The sequence below is a fragment of the Cnephaeus nilssonii genome (genome assembly GCF_951640355.1).
Source record: "Cnephaeus nilssonii genome assembly, chromosome: 21".
Lineage (NCBI taxonomy): Eukaryota > Metazoa > Chordata > Mammalia > Chiroptera > Vespertilionidae > Cnephaeus > Cnephaeus nilssonii.
The window spans coordinates 18,082,069-18,099,920 of NC_137092.1; the positions used below are offsets into that span (position 1 = coordinate 18,082,069).

Sequence of the window (17,852 nt, forward strand, 5' to 3'; positions counted from 1 at the left end):
ATTAGTCTAGGAACTGATGAGATAAGTAGAAAAACTTGGAGAATAGTAGAATGAAAGCCAAGGGAAGAGAACATTTCAAGGTCTTGAAGGTTAGTTCAAGGGAAAGGTACAATAGAACTAAATGTTTTCAGAGAGCCCAGAAACTTTGGGGAAGTTGTTCAGTCGTTGGGCTGGTAGAAGGTTCTGTGCGGTATTGGGGACTAAAGTAGTATCAGTCCTCTTGGTCTTGTGAATTGCTCTTCTACTCTTCAGCTAAAAGGTAGCATGAAGCAGAGAAAGCACACCAAGAAATTGATATCCTGAGCTGGGGTCTCTTTAGGGAGGCACATGTACGGTCAGGAGAGCAGATGAGTTAAAGAGAGATAGAAATAAAAGATTATGAGAAAGCACACCAAGAAATTGATATCCTGAGCTGGGGTCTCTTTAGGGAGGCACATGTACGGTCAGGAGAGCAGATGAGTTAAAGAGAGATAGAAATAAAAGATTATGTCATCTAATAAGAATGGTTTTGATAGGTGTATTAGTCAGGACAGGCCAAGCAAGTAACAAACAACCCCAGAATTTCAGTAGCTTACTATAACATCAGTTTAATTCATCCTGCAGTAACAATCCTGTGAAGGTCATTGAAATGGGAACAGCCCTGCTTCACATGGTCAGCCATGCATGGTCTTTGGAATTCTCTTCATTTTTCTAGCAGATAGGAAAGAGAAAGAAGCGTGAGTGAGGGAGATTTTCAAGAACAAGCCCAGCAATGACATTTTCATTTCCATTCCATTGATCTTCACTTAAGTCATTTGGCCCCACCTAACTGAAGAGATACAGGACTATAATCTGAGTTTATGCCCAGGGACAAGGAAATACAAAAGATAATGTTGATTGCAAATGGGAAGGAAGTGGGCAAGTCAGGGTGCTGGGGGTTTTACTGGAATTAGAGAAATATGTACCAGGATTAAGGCAAAAGAGGTGGTAGGGTTGGAGGTTGAAGTCAGTGAGTGGGATGTTGTATCCCAAGGTTCAAGAGGCCAGGGGGTGACACCCAAGCATCAGAGATGTTATTGGAACAAGCAGAAACAGATGCTGGAGGAGGGCAAACAAGTGAGAGCTATAGACTTTTGTGGAACATTGTCAGTCTTTAGAAGGTGTGGGCAGCTGAAGATAAGTGGGGATAAAATTTTCTTGATGTGACTATGTTTAGGGCCAGGATATATTGACTGATAATTTACTTCTTTAGCTATAAGAATCAAGGGAGGGAGGCACAGCTGACTTATTCCTTGGCCCAGCCTATTGTCTGTTTTGTTTCCCAACAATGTGTCTTCTATTGCTTTTACTGTAGATTGGAGTGTGAGATTTCCAAAACCTATAATCTCCAGACAACCTTCTTGAATTGTAGTGTGCAAGCAGAAAAGGTCTTTATTAAAAAAAAATTTCAAAACAGCGTTTCTTTCCTTTCTACTTTCTGCAAGCTAGTGTTGGTAGACACTAGTCTCTTTTTTTTTTTTAGGACTACTTACAAGTTTCAGAAATCATCAACATACCCCAACATCCTAAAATTTTCCTACCAAATTCCACTCAACTCTGTAAGTGTAATGCTGTTAGCATTTCAGAATATGTATACATGCACACCCAAACATAGGTACACACATGTACACAGACAGACAGATGGTTTAGGCACATGGTTTGAGATTTTAAAAAATATAAGTGGTCATATATTGTACACATTTTACACAATCGTTATAAGCTCTACAAAGGCAAAGAATTTTGTCTCTCTTATTCATTGATGTATCTGTAACATCTAGAACCTGGTGAATAGTAGATGCTCAGTAAATATCTTGAAAGTTGAACTTATTTAATCCATTTAATGATGTCTTGGAGATCATTCCATTTAAGTACACAGACCAAAGATGACAAAACTTCTTTACTGGTGCATGGTATTGTACATTCCACAGCATAAGTGTTCCATAGTTATTTAACAATCTCCCTAAGGAATTTGTGCTCTAGTTTTTCCAAAACAGCTGAACCAGTTATAGACCCAATGATATATGCAAGTATATGAATCCACAGTAGTGAATTTCATTGAGATGGTCATTCTTACATTATGAACAAATTATGTAATGTATTATATATATTGATAGATGTACTAACCATCCTTGGTTCTCTAGTATAAGCCATATTTGGCCATTAGGGGGTTGATTCTTTTGCCATTGAGTAAGTTTTCCTCTTATTAGTATATTAGTATATTTTGCTTATGAAGTAAAGTCATTCTTCATAAAAATATTTAAATATATTTATAAATGAAAAATAAAATGACTGACTATGCCATATTATTAAAATTTCTACTGACAGAGAAATGTCACAGACAGCGAGGAAAAAAGACTATTGTATGCCTCATTCCTGATGATCTCAATTTGCTTGATAAAACAGGAGGCTGGGCTGTTTGTTGAGAGCCAGGGGAGTGGGAGTTACAAGGAAGCCTTAAGAAGATGGTGGAATTCAGTGTAGTTACCATGTGGAATGTAAAGACGAACCAAATGGCTTTCAGCTGTTGGCCTAGGTCAGTGGTCGGCAAACCGCGGCTCGCGAGCCACATGCGGCTCTTTGGCCCCCTGAGTGTGGCTCTTCCACAAAATACCACGTGCGGGCGCACACGTACAGTGCGATTGAAACTTCGTGGCCCATGCACAGAAGTCGGTGTTTGGCCTGGGCGAGTCTATTTTGAAGAAGTGGTTCTAACGCCGAGCCACACACAAGGGGCCAAAGAGCCACATGTGGCTCGTGAGCCGTGGTTTGCCGACCACTGGCCTAGGTCTCCCCACCAGTTCATATGCTGAGACTCCAGTGTAGAGAAGTTAATTTACCTACACTGATAAAAGAGTAAGATGCAAATTGACCATACCTTCGCGACGCCCACCAGCCAATCAGGAGTGAGTATGCAAGTTAACCCAAAAAAGATGACAGGTTAATTTGCATATGCAGGCCCCACTCCCAGCCACTCTGGGCCTCTGGGTAGCAAGGGAAGGTGGAAAGGCGGCTCTGGCCGGAGCAAAGGCGGTGCCGCAGCCAGGGGAAGGAATGCCCATTCTTGCATGAATCTTCATGCATCGGGCCTCTAGTTTGTTAATACTCAGAGACTCCAGTCCTTTCAATTCATCAAATTAAGGGTTTAGTAAAGGACAAATAGTAAAACCTCATTGCCTACAAAGGTGCCCTAGAATCTCTTGTTAGTGATGCAGTCCCTGTCCTATACCAGAAGGTCCTTTTGAAAGAATGTCCCTGGTTCGCTATCACAGTGAAAACAAAAGTAAACAGAAGCCAATAAATTCTTGTAGATATTTCCAATAGAGCTCTTTTGTTATTTTTGCCCATTGCTTTCCATATTGAAACCAAATCCACCCAACATATAAGTATGTCCCCAATTCACCATGATCAAGGCAAATTATAGTTTCTGTCCTTAAAGCATGAATCTCTTCACATTCAGTGCAATAATATTACAGAACTTTTCCTGACTGAATGTTTAGCCCACGATCCTTAGAGACATCTTGACATTCTTAAGCCATTTCATCGAAAGTGTCGTGAGATATATATTTATAGAAAAAAAAGCTCGTGTTGATCGTGTCAGTTAGGGGAGAAACCGGGGGGGCGGGGGGGAGGGGGGAGAGACGGGAATCTGATGGTCAGCCTTGTGAGCTCCATTCTCGACATTACGCCAGACTCTGGTTTATCTTGAGTCTCATTGTCGGGGACCTAAATGTCAGAACATTAATCCTGGCATTAGTGTAAATTGCTGGGCCATTTTATCATAATTTTTAAAAATTATGTTTTGTAATGAGATACTCCCATTTGAGAACAATCTTTCCCCCCCCCCCCCTGAAAAATGTATTTATCTTCTCATCATAGGCCACAGATTTTCCAGATAGGAGCCTTACATGTCAGTGCAAAATTTTATTTGTTGTAAGTCTGTCACTCTTTCATGTAGCCACCCCTTTTCTTCTCATTCCAGACACTTCAATATGAGCAGATCTCTCATACCTTCTGTGGTTTGTATGGTACAAGAAGATTGTGATTTTTTTAAATATTGAAATTTCACCTTTACATGAAGTCAGCAAATGTAGGCTTGTTGGTTTCTTGTGTGTAGCTTATATTATTCTACAAAGGCCAGACCAATTTTGAGCACCAACATGGCATAAGTCTTTTTTTCTCTTTATTTTTTAGAGCAAGGGGTAGTCCAGTTTCCTGTCTTCTAACGATGCTAATAGTTAGCATTTATTAAGTGCTTTGTATGTGTGTGTGGGGGGGCGGGGGGGGAATGGCGTGGCTCATATTAAAACCAAGATTTGTACATGGATTGTCTCATTGAATATTTCCAAGAGCTTTATGAAGTTATTCCCCATTTGATGGATGAGGAATGGAGAGTCACAGCCTTAACGTGACTTTCTCAAAGTTGTTCCATAGTAAGTGATGGGGTTGGGGTTTTACTTCAATTTTTTATTATAAAAACTAGAGGCCCAGTGCTTGAAATTAATGCACAGGTAGGGTCCCTAGTGGCTGCCGGCTGCTGGCCAGGGCCTCCCTCCTCCTCTCTCCGCACCCCCCCCCCCCCCCCACTGCCTGCCACTGCCATGTTCTGTGCTGCCCTCTGGTGGTCAGCGCATGTCTAACTCCCGGTCGGTAGAACTCCTGCCCATGGGGACAATTTGCATATTAGCCTTTTATTATATAGAATTGTCAAATATAGCAAAGAGCTGGAAGGAAGCATAGTTCTGTGAAAGGCCATCTACGTACCCCCTAGTTTGTTTGTGTGTACATATACTATTTGAAAGTAAGTTGCAGGCATCATGACCATTCATCTCTAAATACTTCAGTTGCATTTCCTATGTATGTCCACACCACTGTTTTCTCACCTAAGAAGATTAACAATGATTTTTAATACTATCTATTGTTCTTGTGATTCAATTGCAGCAGTTCTAGTAAGCTTGAAGAGTTAATGCTGGTCTCAGATTTATATGAAAAGACCAGTGTGGTTTATTTAGAAAGATCAATGTGGAAAGCCCTGGAAAGACCAGTATGGTTTATTTGCTTAGCAGTATATATTTCCTAATTATCTTGGTGCAGAAAATAAATAAAATTTATCAGAGGTGATCTCTTGAACAAAGTGTAAATATGTAGAGCTTTAGGTAAATGAAGGACTAAAATGTCTTACCCCCAAAGTGACTATGAAATCTCTTTGACTCAGCAACGAATCCATTCCCCACCTCAGGGAATTCTCTTGGGCTGAATTCTCCACGATGAATGTTCCCTCTCCAGGAAATGAGTGTCCTGGTTTCCTAATTGAGCCTGCGTTCCTTGAAGCTTTGCACTGTGCTCTTGCCTCACCAAACAGTTGGCTGGAGTGTTTGTCCTGACTCCTGGTGAGGTTATTTACACTCTGAGCCTGTGACAGATGGCCCCCTTGGGTAGATTATTCTATGTGCTGCCATTTATATCGTCTGGATGGAGCATTACTTGGAAACGGTGCACATAAATACAAATGAGCCTGACAAATATGAGCATGAAACTCAGTCATCATCATCATTTCATTTCCAGTACCTTTGATTTATTCTTTGTTTGCAGTATCCTATGAATTCTTTATCTATGGGGTCCTATGACCTCCGCCCCTTTTCTAAGTTTCAAGTTGAGTTTCTATTGACTGTTTATAAGTGTTTTTTTTTAATGAGAAAGCACTATCATAACTAAAGCATTAGTTGAAAAGCAAGTCATTTTATTGTTTTCTGCCCCAGTCCACTAAACATGATCTTCTTAATTAAGGTAAGACATTTTTAGCGTCTGTTTGTGTTTTCAGTGTTTTTTTGTCTCTTCAAAAATCTTTTCCTTCCCCAGCAACTCTGGTCTTCCTGTTGACCTGCTGCGAAGTGGAGGAGGGGGAAAGGACAAGTGGGACTTGTTTTTGAGAACTCAACTATCTATAAATGACTTCCTCTCGTTTGGTACATCCCGTGGCCGGGTTTCATTTTCTGATGCCTGGTGGCAGGACCCATGTCCTGGAGGAAGGAACCATGTCATCCTTCACTCATCCTGTGCTCAGAGCTTGACCACGGCTGCGAATATTATCTCCTATCACTCCTGACATTTCTCGTGCTTCTCTTCCCGAGCTTCATAATTCATGTCACTGTTTTCCGGTGCATACGGAGTCAGGTTTTAGAAATATGAGACAATTTTAAAATTACAGATGCAAGGTCTCGCTGCTTGAGCCAACATCTGCAACTAGTTTACGAGGTTAAGCAAAATAGCTGCTCTGGATGACTGATATTTACCAGGGCCTCTCCATTTCCCATCAGAAATAGGAATGCCTGTGACTTCTACATTCTTCAGTTTTCAGTGGGAATCGGTGTTTCATCCATTACATACCTCACTTTATTAAGTTACCTCACAGAGCATCCTGAGTTACGATTAGCCATGATTAAGGAGGCCAGCGAGAACATGGGTAATTAATGTCCACCAATAATTAAAATACTTACCTTAACCAGAGCCCAACACTCTCTCCTAAAACCTTATACTGAAATTCCAAACCAGTAAAATCTCATAGGATTTTCTTTTGTTTTGGTGCAGACAAAATAGAAACCTGGACACATCACTCCCTTGCTTACTGACAACCCTCAAAAGTACTTCTTTCCCTTTAGAACAAAGTCCAAATGTTGCCACCTATTATCCATTCCCTGCCTGTCTCCCGCTCCTTGTTGCTAACACTCCTGAATTCTGTGGGCTAGCCACGGTGACCTTCAGGCAGTGCCTCCGTGGTCTTTCCCTGTTGGGACTTTTAATGTGCTTCTTCCTGTGCCTGAAACATCTTAAATAAATAAATAAATAAATATATATCTCAATGATGAGAGAGAATCATTAATCGGCTGCCTCCTGCACACCCCACACCAGGGATCGAGCCCACAACTGGGGCATGTGCCTCAACCGGGAATCGAACTGTGACCTCCTGGTTCATAGGTTAACACTCAACCACTGAGCCACACTGGCCGGGCTCTAGGAACTTCTTTAAAATGGGTTCTCTGTCTGAGAACCCATTTTAAAGAATTCATTGGCCAAGTTTTAGTTTTTTGTATTTGCATCAAGATGATGCTGTGAAGGTATTGAGTCATCATTTGAAATCAGAATTGCATGGGAGACCTTCAAGTCCGTCACCCACCCATTCCAGTCTGGCTGCTTCCCCTCTCCATTGAGCCACAGAAACGATGCCTGGCAAGGTTGTGCAGCCAGCACATATTAGCAGAGCGACAGTGGTCATTCAGACATTGAATGTTCTCATGCCAGTTACAACTGGCTGCTCCCCCAGTTGCTGGAGTTTCTCTCTCACAACTCTCTCCCCCCCAAAAAACCTCCCCTTTATCCAGAAATTAAAGGCAAGGTTTGGTCCAGAAGGGGGCCTCCTGTATCCTCCTGCTCTAGCACTGAGTCCCACACAACCTCCATGTTGCCCAAACCAGGGAATAATTTTGTACTTTGAGTCCTGCTTTCCCTCACAGTGGCATTAGACATTTTCAGCCATCCCATGAAAAGTCTCTTCTCTTGACTTCTGTGGACGCTGTATTCTATTTTTGTCCCACCCTCCTAGCTACCTCTCTCTCTCCTTTGCAGGTTCATCCTCTTCACCCAGCCATTACCTGCTGGTTTGCCTGAAGGCGCAGTCCTAGGTCCTCCTCTCTTCCCACTCAAACTCTCACTTCATGTTATTTTTTCATAGCTAGGGCTTCAGTTACTCCTGTAGTCAGCAATTCAAAAATCTGTGTATGATTGAGACTTCTCTGTAGACGGTGGTTTATTTTACATGTTCACCTCTTTTCATGTCCAGACAGAACTCATTACTTATCCCCTCCCTCACCTTCATCCTCCTACTCTCCCTCAGAAAATTTGCCTCCACAGTCTGTCCAGCTTCAGAAATTAATCCTTGGGCGTCATCCTGGACACCTCATCCCCCTTCATCTTCCATCTTACAATTTATCATTGTCATAATAGTTTCCTTCCTAAATATTCCTCAAATATGTCCACTCCTCCAAATGTCCGTTTCCACCACTCTTGTCAAAGTTATCATTGTCTGTGACTTAGGATAATGTCTTGGGGATTCTGTCTATTCTCCTGCCTCCTTTCCCTTCTCTGTAATCTCTTCCCCAGACCAGAGCAAGAAGGAACTTGTCCTGATGCCAATCTTAGGTCACTGCCCTACTTTAAGCACTTCAAAGGCTTTCCATCCTCTCAGGATAAAGACCCAGTTTCTCCACATAAATTACACGGCCAAGCGTGGTTGTCGTCCTCTCCCAGGTTGTCTTGCATGAGGCTCACTCTTGCTTTCTGTGCTGTGCATTCCATCTCCCATTGCACACCCTTCCGATTTCAGTGCCAGTGCTAGAGTCTGCCGGCACCTCTTCTCCCACCCGGGCAGGTCTCAATGTACTGAACTGCTCCGGGGTGGCAGCAATCCAGCTGTCACTTTACATTGGTCTGTGTGAGTCTCTGTTTAGTGTCTCATCCCCATTTGTCTATAAGCTCCATGAAGTTCAGGAACTGTGCCTGGTTTTTTGTTTTATTTATTTATTTATTTATTTATTTATTTATTTATTTATTTATTTATTTATACTTATCCTTGTAGTTTCAATGTGCTGCCTGACCCCGATAAAGGACTCACCCATCCTATATAATAAAAGGCTAATATGCAAATTGACCGAACGACTGGTCACTATGACACACACTGATCACCAGGGGGCAGACACTCAATGCAGGAGCTGCCCCCTGGTGGTCAGTGCGCTTCTACAGGGGGAGCACCGCTCAGCCAGAAGCCGGGCTCATGGCTGGCAAGCTCAGTGGCAGTGGTGGGAGCCTCTCCCACCTCGTGGCAGTCGGACATCCCCCGAGGGCTCCCAGGCTGTGAGAGGGTGCAGGACTGGCTGAGGGACCCCCACCTCCAATTCCCCCCCCACCAAGTGCACGTATGTCGTGTACCAGGCCTCTAGTTTTCTATTAAATGAACTAAGAAATATTTACGAAGGTGCTTGTTTTCTCTCTCAAAGAAAGCCCTCTGAATTATTTTTAGAACAATAGACAAATTCTACTCAGGCCTTGATCATTATCTCTTCCCTTGTGTGCGTGTATTTTTGCCCTTGGACGTGAAAAATGGATGATGGGCTTAGCTCTCACTCTGTTTTGTATCATTGGGAATCTCTTCCACATGGAGGGCTCCCATGAACTTCAAAGGGAGCTCTGCACATGGGAAAGATACACAGGAAAAAAGTGGAAAAAGTAGAGTCCTGATTTTCATCATGGTTAATGGCCTGGGCCCTGGAGAGGGTTAGGTGAGTAAACGCTGAGAATAAACAGCCCACTCTTAGTGAGCTCTTCAGAAATAGCTGAGCATGTGAAAGAAGTAATGTGTAAACAGGCAGTCAGGAAAATCCTGGGGAACAATGAAAAGGGAAGGAATTCCTTAAGAGTCGTTTTGAGAATCAAGATAATATAATAGCCTAGTGCACCACAGAGGCCAGGCAGACACACTCATTGTGTGAGCACGGGCTGATGTTTTAGGAAGCCGCTTTGATAGGGCAGAATGAATGGAAGACGATGGAGACACCATACATGTAGTTTTTGCAGATTGGAGCAGTCCCCAGAAAAGTGAGCAGGGGGCTATCCCTAAGTGAGGCTATCTTGTGAAATAATAACTTGGAGTTCTGCTTAACTTACATTTTATTCACGTGGTTAGGATTTAAACTTATGCTGTTGTTTTAAGGTAAAGGCTGGATTTTACAGAGAAAACAGGAAGTTATCTTTTTGGCAGCCATATCTTCAAGTAAAAAGGGGATTTGATATGAATAGTAAATGTAGGTTCCTTATTTTCAATCCGCTTTTCTTGCACACTGTTAATATGTTTTCAGTCAATCAAAGCAGTTCCTTATTTAAAGTAGTCCTCTTTCATCATGGCGATTTCTTATGTAATAATCCAGAATTATTTCTCTTTATGTTGCACTATAGATTTATTTCACTATTGGGTTATTTGTAATCCTTCTCAGTCTTCTGACATGCTGTGTTCATTACACATTAAAGAGAATCTCAAGAAATTGCCAAGGAAGGGAGGGAGGGAGGAAAAAAGAAAGAAATTGCCTGTTTTAAGCAGCCAATAATGTGATGGCAACCTGTAATTTTAATAGCATGAATACTATTGGAAAATAAGGGAAATGCAGGAAAATTGAAGGAGGAAATAAATATAACTTCATATCTTGTCACTAATTTTCTATCATAGTTAACATTTTGGTGTATATGACAGTCTTTTTCTATCCTTACATTAACAAATATAACTGAAATAATACCCTGTGTACTAATGGGTACTGATCTAAGTCCACTCACGATCCACACAGCAGTTCTGTGTTACTATTCCATGTGACATATGAAGAAATTGAGGCCAAGAGACTTGCCCAGTGTCACCCAGCTAGCAACCCAACTAGGAGGCAATCCCGGAAGTCAGCTCTCTGCCCAGTGTTAGTGCTCCCATGTCATGTGTTGGGTGCTGTTGCTCAGCTTAATTGAACAGGTGAGAGGATTCTATCATAACATGTTAACCATTTTCCAGTTAGGCAACTAGGTTGTTTCCTATAGCTACTAGGAACAATACTATCACCAACATCCTTGTGTGCATTGTGGATTAAGGATGTCAGACCACCAGAGAGATTTTATTTCATTCAGGTGTGAGAGGCTGAATCCTCTGCAAAGTGGAGCAAAATGGCAGACATGTGTCAGCTCTTATGAGGGAAGCCTGTGGGTTACACGGGTGGACTTGGCCGTGAAACAGGAGCCCGATGGCAGTTTCCTCATCTGTCACATAAGGAAAATGCTGTCTTTCTCAAAGGATTATTTTGTGGATTCAAATAAATAACACACACAGAGCTCTTAGCACAATGCCTGGCTCAGAGTAGTGTTGAGTAAATGTGAGCTATTGTTTTCATCCTTGAATTCCTAGAAATGGAATCAAATTGTGTCGTTAACTTTGCCTATTTTACTTATAAACTACTCTGACTTCCTAGAAAGTTAAAACCATGAAAAGAATATCCAAACATACAAATGTCACGTAGCCAACTCATTCACAGTAGTATTTTGAAGAGTCTTAAAAACCAAACAAAGACTATTTCACCAAATACTTGATTATTTTATGTCTTAATTTGATTATCATTTAAATCCAGTTAGCTAAGCTTCATCTTACTTGTTTGTTTTCACAGCTTCTTTACCCCAGTCAGAAAGTCAGTTCATCAGATCGAATATCCATTTTTTATGCATGTCAGCCCACTGATGGGACACAACAGGGCATACTTATTGCGGCCCTCATTGTTACCATAGGGATAGGGTACCTGGCACATTTCCTGGTCCCCCACAGACATTGGTAGATACTGGTTGACTGACTTATCAAGTGTTTTAGGTGATAAACACCTTTGAACACTTTCCTGAATTAAATGTATCCCTCAAAACTGCAGGTATGAAGCCCTTCCTTCCTGTGTTAAGCACGTGCTCGTAGGCAGGCTGGCTCCCAAGATGAAGAGGGGAGAGAATGGGGGAGAGATTTACCAATCTGAGAAGTTACTTTACTCCTCCCGGTGGAATGAATGAGGAAACAATAGGAGTGCCCCTCTGTCCCCCACCCCTTGGCAATATTCCTTACTTTTCCTCCATCTTTTATTCCATTGGGTTTAATGGTTAAGCCAGTGGTTCACCAGGGGTGTGGCCAGCCCCCTGTGGAGGAAGAGATCAGTAGTCTCTGGGTCCTGGTACTTCCTTCTCGAAGCCACTCCTCCAAAGCTAATCGTGGCTCCTTTGAGCATCCTCCTAGAACCACCAGTGGAGAGAAGACTCTGAAATGGGTCAAAACAGCACACCAGTAAAATTCACTTTACCAGTAAGGCCAGTTTATACCCAAGGTTAATTGTTGGCTCCTTATTTTATTTCTTGTTTCAAATAATGTCCAGTCATATTGTTCCCATAGCCTATCAGAGATTCTGCAGCTATCAGAGGATATCATTAATCCATTCTAATTTGCACTCAGTAATAAAATGTCAATGAAATAGGCTGTCCTCAATATGAATATGACCCCCTCCTACTATGAATTTCTCATAAATTAAAGTCCAAAGATGACATTCCCAAAGGAGTTTGCAAAGTCTAAGATACTTATGGAACATCAAAGAGAGTCTGTGGCCCAGGTGGACTTGGGGTTCCTTCAGCAGCCGTACCCTCATAGAATGGGTTGTTTCTTCTGGGCTTCTGGAGTCGAATACTCTCTTGTTTCCCTTCCTTTAATTTATAAATAAAGCAAAGAGGGGGGGCACAAAAGGTAATTCCAGAACTAGCCATACCAATGAATTTAATAAGACAAATAGACATTCTAGTCTTTACAGCAATTATCCCAGGCAACATTTATGTTCCTGGACCCCTTTCCCTGCTGCCATCACTGATAGTTGCCAACACTCAGGGGATCTGAATGAGAGGGTGTAGATAAAGAAAACCATCCTGGGTTTAGCCCTCCCAGGCCGTCAGTTTTTTTTAGTTCTGTGAATGTCTACATTTTTTGGGGGAAATATCTTCTTAAGAGGAGAATTTTGCCACTATGCACTTAACATTATGGGGGAATCCATCTAGATAATCTTAAGAGAATGCTTGAAACACCACCGTCTGTTTCCAAGTTCAGGAAGTTGCACTGGGCAGCTCCCGTCAACAGGTCTTATTTATGTTACCTTTCTCTCCTATGTAGCATATCCAAACCCTCATTTTATTTTCCTTTGCCTCTGTGTGTTCCCTTCCTGCCCCTTGTTATATAACTTCTTGATCTTAGAAGCCTAGGCCTCCTAAGGAAGCTTTTTCCCTCCTATATAATCCAGAGCCAGTTTGAAAACGTGAGCCGGAGCGGATGGTGACCCTTAAGTCATAAGGTTAGGTCTGCGCAGTTCCCTTCTTGCCCTAGGCCCGGGTGCAGGATGGCACTGAGTGCCCCTAATCCAACCCTGCTATCGCCTACCTGGGCCTGGGTCCAGGCCTGGACCTAATAAATTACAGCTGGACCCTCAAGAGTGCTCTGTGATACAGACCTTAGCTGCCTTACTTTGACTTCTGTAAAGTTCCTGGCACAGTGTATGCAATAAATTAAAACTATTATTTTTTTTAAAAAAAGTAGTAAATTTAGTTCCCCCTCCTGAGGTCTCCCCTACAGTTGAACTCTTGCTTAGAAAGAACTCTGCCAGCCAGTTCAAGGACAAGCCTCTATCCTGAGGATGCCTGTGCTCACAAAGGTGGTGACCAGCTGGGCCCACGCAGCTCTGAGCATTTTCCCACGTAGCCCTGTGGCATGTGAACTACCTTCCTAGAAGCAGCTACTCATCCATGGACACAGCCTTTCTATAAGCGTTTGTCATCTACCAAGATAAAAATATCCAATGGTCTGTGGTTGACGAACTTCCCCCAGGCGGCAACAGTTAAAATCTGGCTGCAGAGCTGAGAAAAACTTGCCTGGTCTCCCGTAAGCAAGGCCAAGGTCAAAACGCCCTGCTCAAGAGATAAAGTTCAAGACCCAAAGCCTTTGCTAAACTAGAATTTTTCCACATGCCCTTTTTCCCCTCCTCATAATGTTATTTCTTGTCTGTGTATTAATTTTATGACCCAGTGTGCTGGCCAGATGTTGAGGTCCATACTTAACCCCTAACATACAGATATTGCCAACCGTGGAAGGCCTGGCCTCTTAGGGAACTACCAAGGACACGCTCTCTGGAGTAGGCTCGTCACTAAAGGGAGGGGCTGGGCTATTCCACTTGCTGGTCTCACTTTCAACATTTCTGTATTTGGCATAGAAACTTGGATGTTATTCATGGCAGTAAATTTTAAAAATTGGTTTGTTTCAAGGCTTACAAAAGAACATGCCCTTTCAGCTCTCAAGGTCCCCTCTAGTCATGTCATTATGGGATTGCTTGCTCTTGTTGACTTGGGCATTCAAAACAGAATTTGATATTCAAATACTAAGAGGCTGTAAGTGGTTATTGTACTGAATGGTGATGGATTTATTGTGGTGATTTTACATTTGAAGGTGAAATCAGCATTTCAGATCTTTCTCTGTGAAGAGATTCTACAATCCATCCCATTTGTCTTTGACATTCTTTGGAAATTTTATTCATCTTTGTCTTCTTTTCTCACTTAACTTTTCCTTTGTTTTATTGTATTAATTTCCCCTTCACATTCTTACCTCTTGTGTCCTGATCATTTTTTCCTGAATGCTTGCCTTCTCCTGGCTCGTCCCACTGTTTAACTTGATTTCTCTCTCCTTCAATTTTTATCTGACAAGGTACATTAGGAATTGTTTTTTCTTAATTCTTATGTTGAGCTGACCATCATCGGAGAAAAAGCAAGTTCATTTGTGGCAAATATGCTTCTCTGATTGGACCAAAATATCTTAAACTTTCTATGACAGCAGCTTACTTGCTGACAGTGTTCAATACTGAACACTCTTCCATGGGTGTCGCTGAAGGATGCTGGCCACATGCACTCACAATGCGCATAGCTGTAATCCTCTTTTATTTATTTTCTCTCCATGTGAGAAAGCCTGTTGCAATGCAAATGAGGGTAACATCATAGAATGTACTAATCAGAATATTCTAATTAATTTTAATGTAGATTCTTTACAAATTTTACTTTTAACTGTTATTTGTAACTTATAATTTCCATATAGCTCAACTGAATATATCCACTGGGCGAAATTATGTTTAATAAATATCATGTTTTGATTATAACATTCCATTTTTCTAGAGGTGCATCTTTGAGAGATGAATTCAGTGGTACCAGTAAAACCAGGTCATTTTAAGTTCTCCGAACCCCATTCTTACTTACATAGTATCTGTCTTTTTCACCTGATTGGTTTCTCTGTGTCCTTTTGTCTTTTTATATTCTGCCTCGCTATCAACTCCCTCCTGCCTAGATTGAATGAATAATCATTAAAAATTAGATGAGATCATTTGCTCTAAGGACAGTGAAGTTTTGATTGTATATATGCAGGCAGTGTTTTTCAAACTTCAGTATGAATCAGAATTAACTTGGGAACATGTGAAAATGTAGATTCCTGGGCTTCAGTGTGCATATTCTGGTTCATTTGGATTTGTAGGTGACCCAAGAATCTGTATTTCTAGAAAGCATCCCAATGGTTATAATATAACTGGTAGAAACCATACTTGGAGAAGTATTGGTTTCTTCTTTCCCAAGTAGAGGGTAAGAAGAAGGAGTAATTTTGAACAGTGGAGAGAACTGTCATAGTCTGGGCCTCAATGGGGTTCTGTATGGGGGTCTGGAAAACTTAAATAGAGCATTAAAAAGGACAGTGGGCTTCTGGGAGATGCAGAAACAGGGAATCAAGGGTGGCAAGGACTAGTGTATGGACAAAGGCTTAAAGGATCAGTAATGATAACCTTGATTCATTTTATAATTTTCCTTAGGATTGACTTTTCTTCTTCAATTAGAAAAGTTAATAGCAATATAAATATAAATTCTGATTATAAAGGTATTTTAATCTTTAGGAACTGACAGAGTCATTCAATAATTCAGTAATTTTTAAAATATTTCAGGCTCTCTTAAGGTATTGAACAATTTAGGTATAGGATGATTTTTGACATCTGAAGCGATATCATACATTTCCATATAGTATTTCATTTCTGGTCCTGTGATAACAAATTATGTATCATAGAGAAGACGATAAACTATGCCTTATGAAAAAACAGAATTTAACTTCACAACTGAGAAAAAAATAGATTTTCACTTAAAGGACATTTATACATCATAAATCAGTAAGCCACGTTGTTAATATTTTAAAATTTAGAAGCTGTTTGAAGATTTTTATGAAGATGCTACATATCCTTTAGTATGTCAAATAACAACCAGAGATAGATGGATAAATCTAGACCATTTAAAAGCTCCAAAATTTAAAAAAATATATTTTTATTGATTTCAGAAGGATAGAAATATCAATGATGAGAGATAATCATTGATCAGCTGCCTCCTGCACGCCCCCCACTGGGGATCTAGACTACAGTCCGGGCATGTGCCCTGACCAGGAACTGAACTTGGCAACCCTTCGTTTCCTGGGATGATGCCCAACCAACTGAGCCACACCAGTCAGGGCCAAATTTTTAATTTTAGCTTATTATTTCAGCTCTTTTCCTCATTCAGCCTTATTCAGAGCTGTTAACAAGGAACTACTTGGCTAGCTTGCATTTTTTTCTTTAGTGTGTCAAATAACAACCAGAGGTAGATGGATAAATTTAGACCATTTGGTGGCCAGCCTCTAGTGGAAATCCTGATGAGACAAAACCAGGCAAACAAGTGAGCCACAATGGGAGCAGAGGCGGTGGGCACGGAGAGTCTGTTGCTGTCCATCCAATCAACCAGAATGCTTTCATTTTAGCAGCCGTGCCATAAATGGGCCTGGCACAAGAATTTCACTCCTCTCTCTCAGCTGTTCTGCTTCCACCATTTATATAAGTCTGCCATTTTGATTTTGTTCATTTGATGGGAGAGACTTCCCTCTGGTTATCGGTGCTTTTGGGAGATAAATAGAGTAATGGAAGTTGAACTTTGGGGGAGCAATGCTGTTCTTATTGTGATTTGTATCTTGTTTTGAACTTCACTTAGTGCAAGACCTGGTCTCCATTGGCTCATGTTGGACTAAGCTTCTCCTCTGACCTGTGCTCTCTTGCAGGTGATTCGCAAGGGGTGGCTCACCATCAGCAACATCGGCATCATGAAAGGAGGCTCCAAGGGATACTGGTTTGTCCTGACTGCTGAAAGCCTATCCTGGTATAAAGATGATGAGGTAAGCCGCAGAGGGTGACAGAGTTTTCTCATTTCAAGTTAAGTGAGATTATTGTGATATTTAATTTTGAGACACCAGTGGTTCTCTTTCAGTAAGACCTAGCTTGTGGGATGTGTGTTTGAATAAGCACTGTGCTTTTTTTTTTTTCTCATACATTTTTAATTTTATAATATTCCCCTTAAATTTCTTTTACTTCATTGATATAGTCACATGTTTGTTTACCTGAAGAAACGGAGTTAGGAGTCAATAGTTGCAAACTATTTCTTTGTAATAATGACAGGGGACTAAAACAATTGTGAAAGCAATTTTCATTAAATAACATGTTGAAAAGACTCAAGGTAATAGAGCATTATAACAGCGAAATTAATAGCACTGATGCCGAGTTAATAAAGTGTTTTGGAATTGTTGCTGTGACATCGGTCTCAAATGACAGGGTTTTGAAAATGTCCAAATCATTCGTCTTCAAGTCCCTGAAAACTGTTTATGTGAATTTTGTTCTTTGAGAATTTGATATCTATGTAAAAGCATGAATTATGATAATGGCGGTGTTCTGGTTCATGTTAGATGTTAATAATTTTGGTCCTGCGACTTACTACTCATTTAAATCTGATAGCTATGAAATCACACAAAAATATACTATGTCGTTCTTGCAGAGCCATTAAAGAGCTGTAGAGTGATACAGTGTTACTGCTCAATTTGGGAGGGCATGGATGGAAATTGAACTATGTCTTGGAAATTTTAATAGCTCTGGTTTTACCCGAGAAGTTTTTGATGCTTAAAATGCAGCATGCAAACATTCAATAAGAAAACTAGTCCATGATAGCAAAACTATTTGCAGGTGAGACTGTCTCAAATATATTTGAGCATGCATTTCAGACGTAATAGTCCTTCCAATCTTGGTTTCACATCTTTTAAAAACACTACAAGACACCCTTATCAGTTGCTGAAGGAACATTTTTATGTCTTGTATAGTTTTTCTGTT

General features: G+C 41.0%; 1 protein-coding gene across 10 annotated transcripts in view; it reads left to right on the top strand.

Moving 5' to 3' along the window:
- The window catches only part of DNM3 (dynamin 3), a 373,749-nt gene that overhangs the window by 152,961 nt on the left and 202,936 nt on the right, over positions 1-17,852 (top strand). For all 10 annotated transcript variants that reach the window (XM_079761529.1, XM_079761527.1, XM_079761525.1 and 7 more), the window contains one exon: positions 16,757-16,870. In XM_079761529.1, coding sequence (XP_079617655.1) covers positions 16,757-16,870 — 114 coding nt within the window. The remainder of the gene's footprint in view (positions 1-16,756; positions 16,871-17,852) is intronic.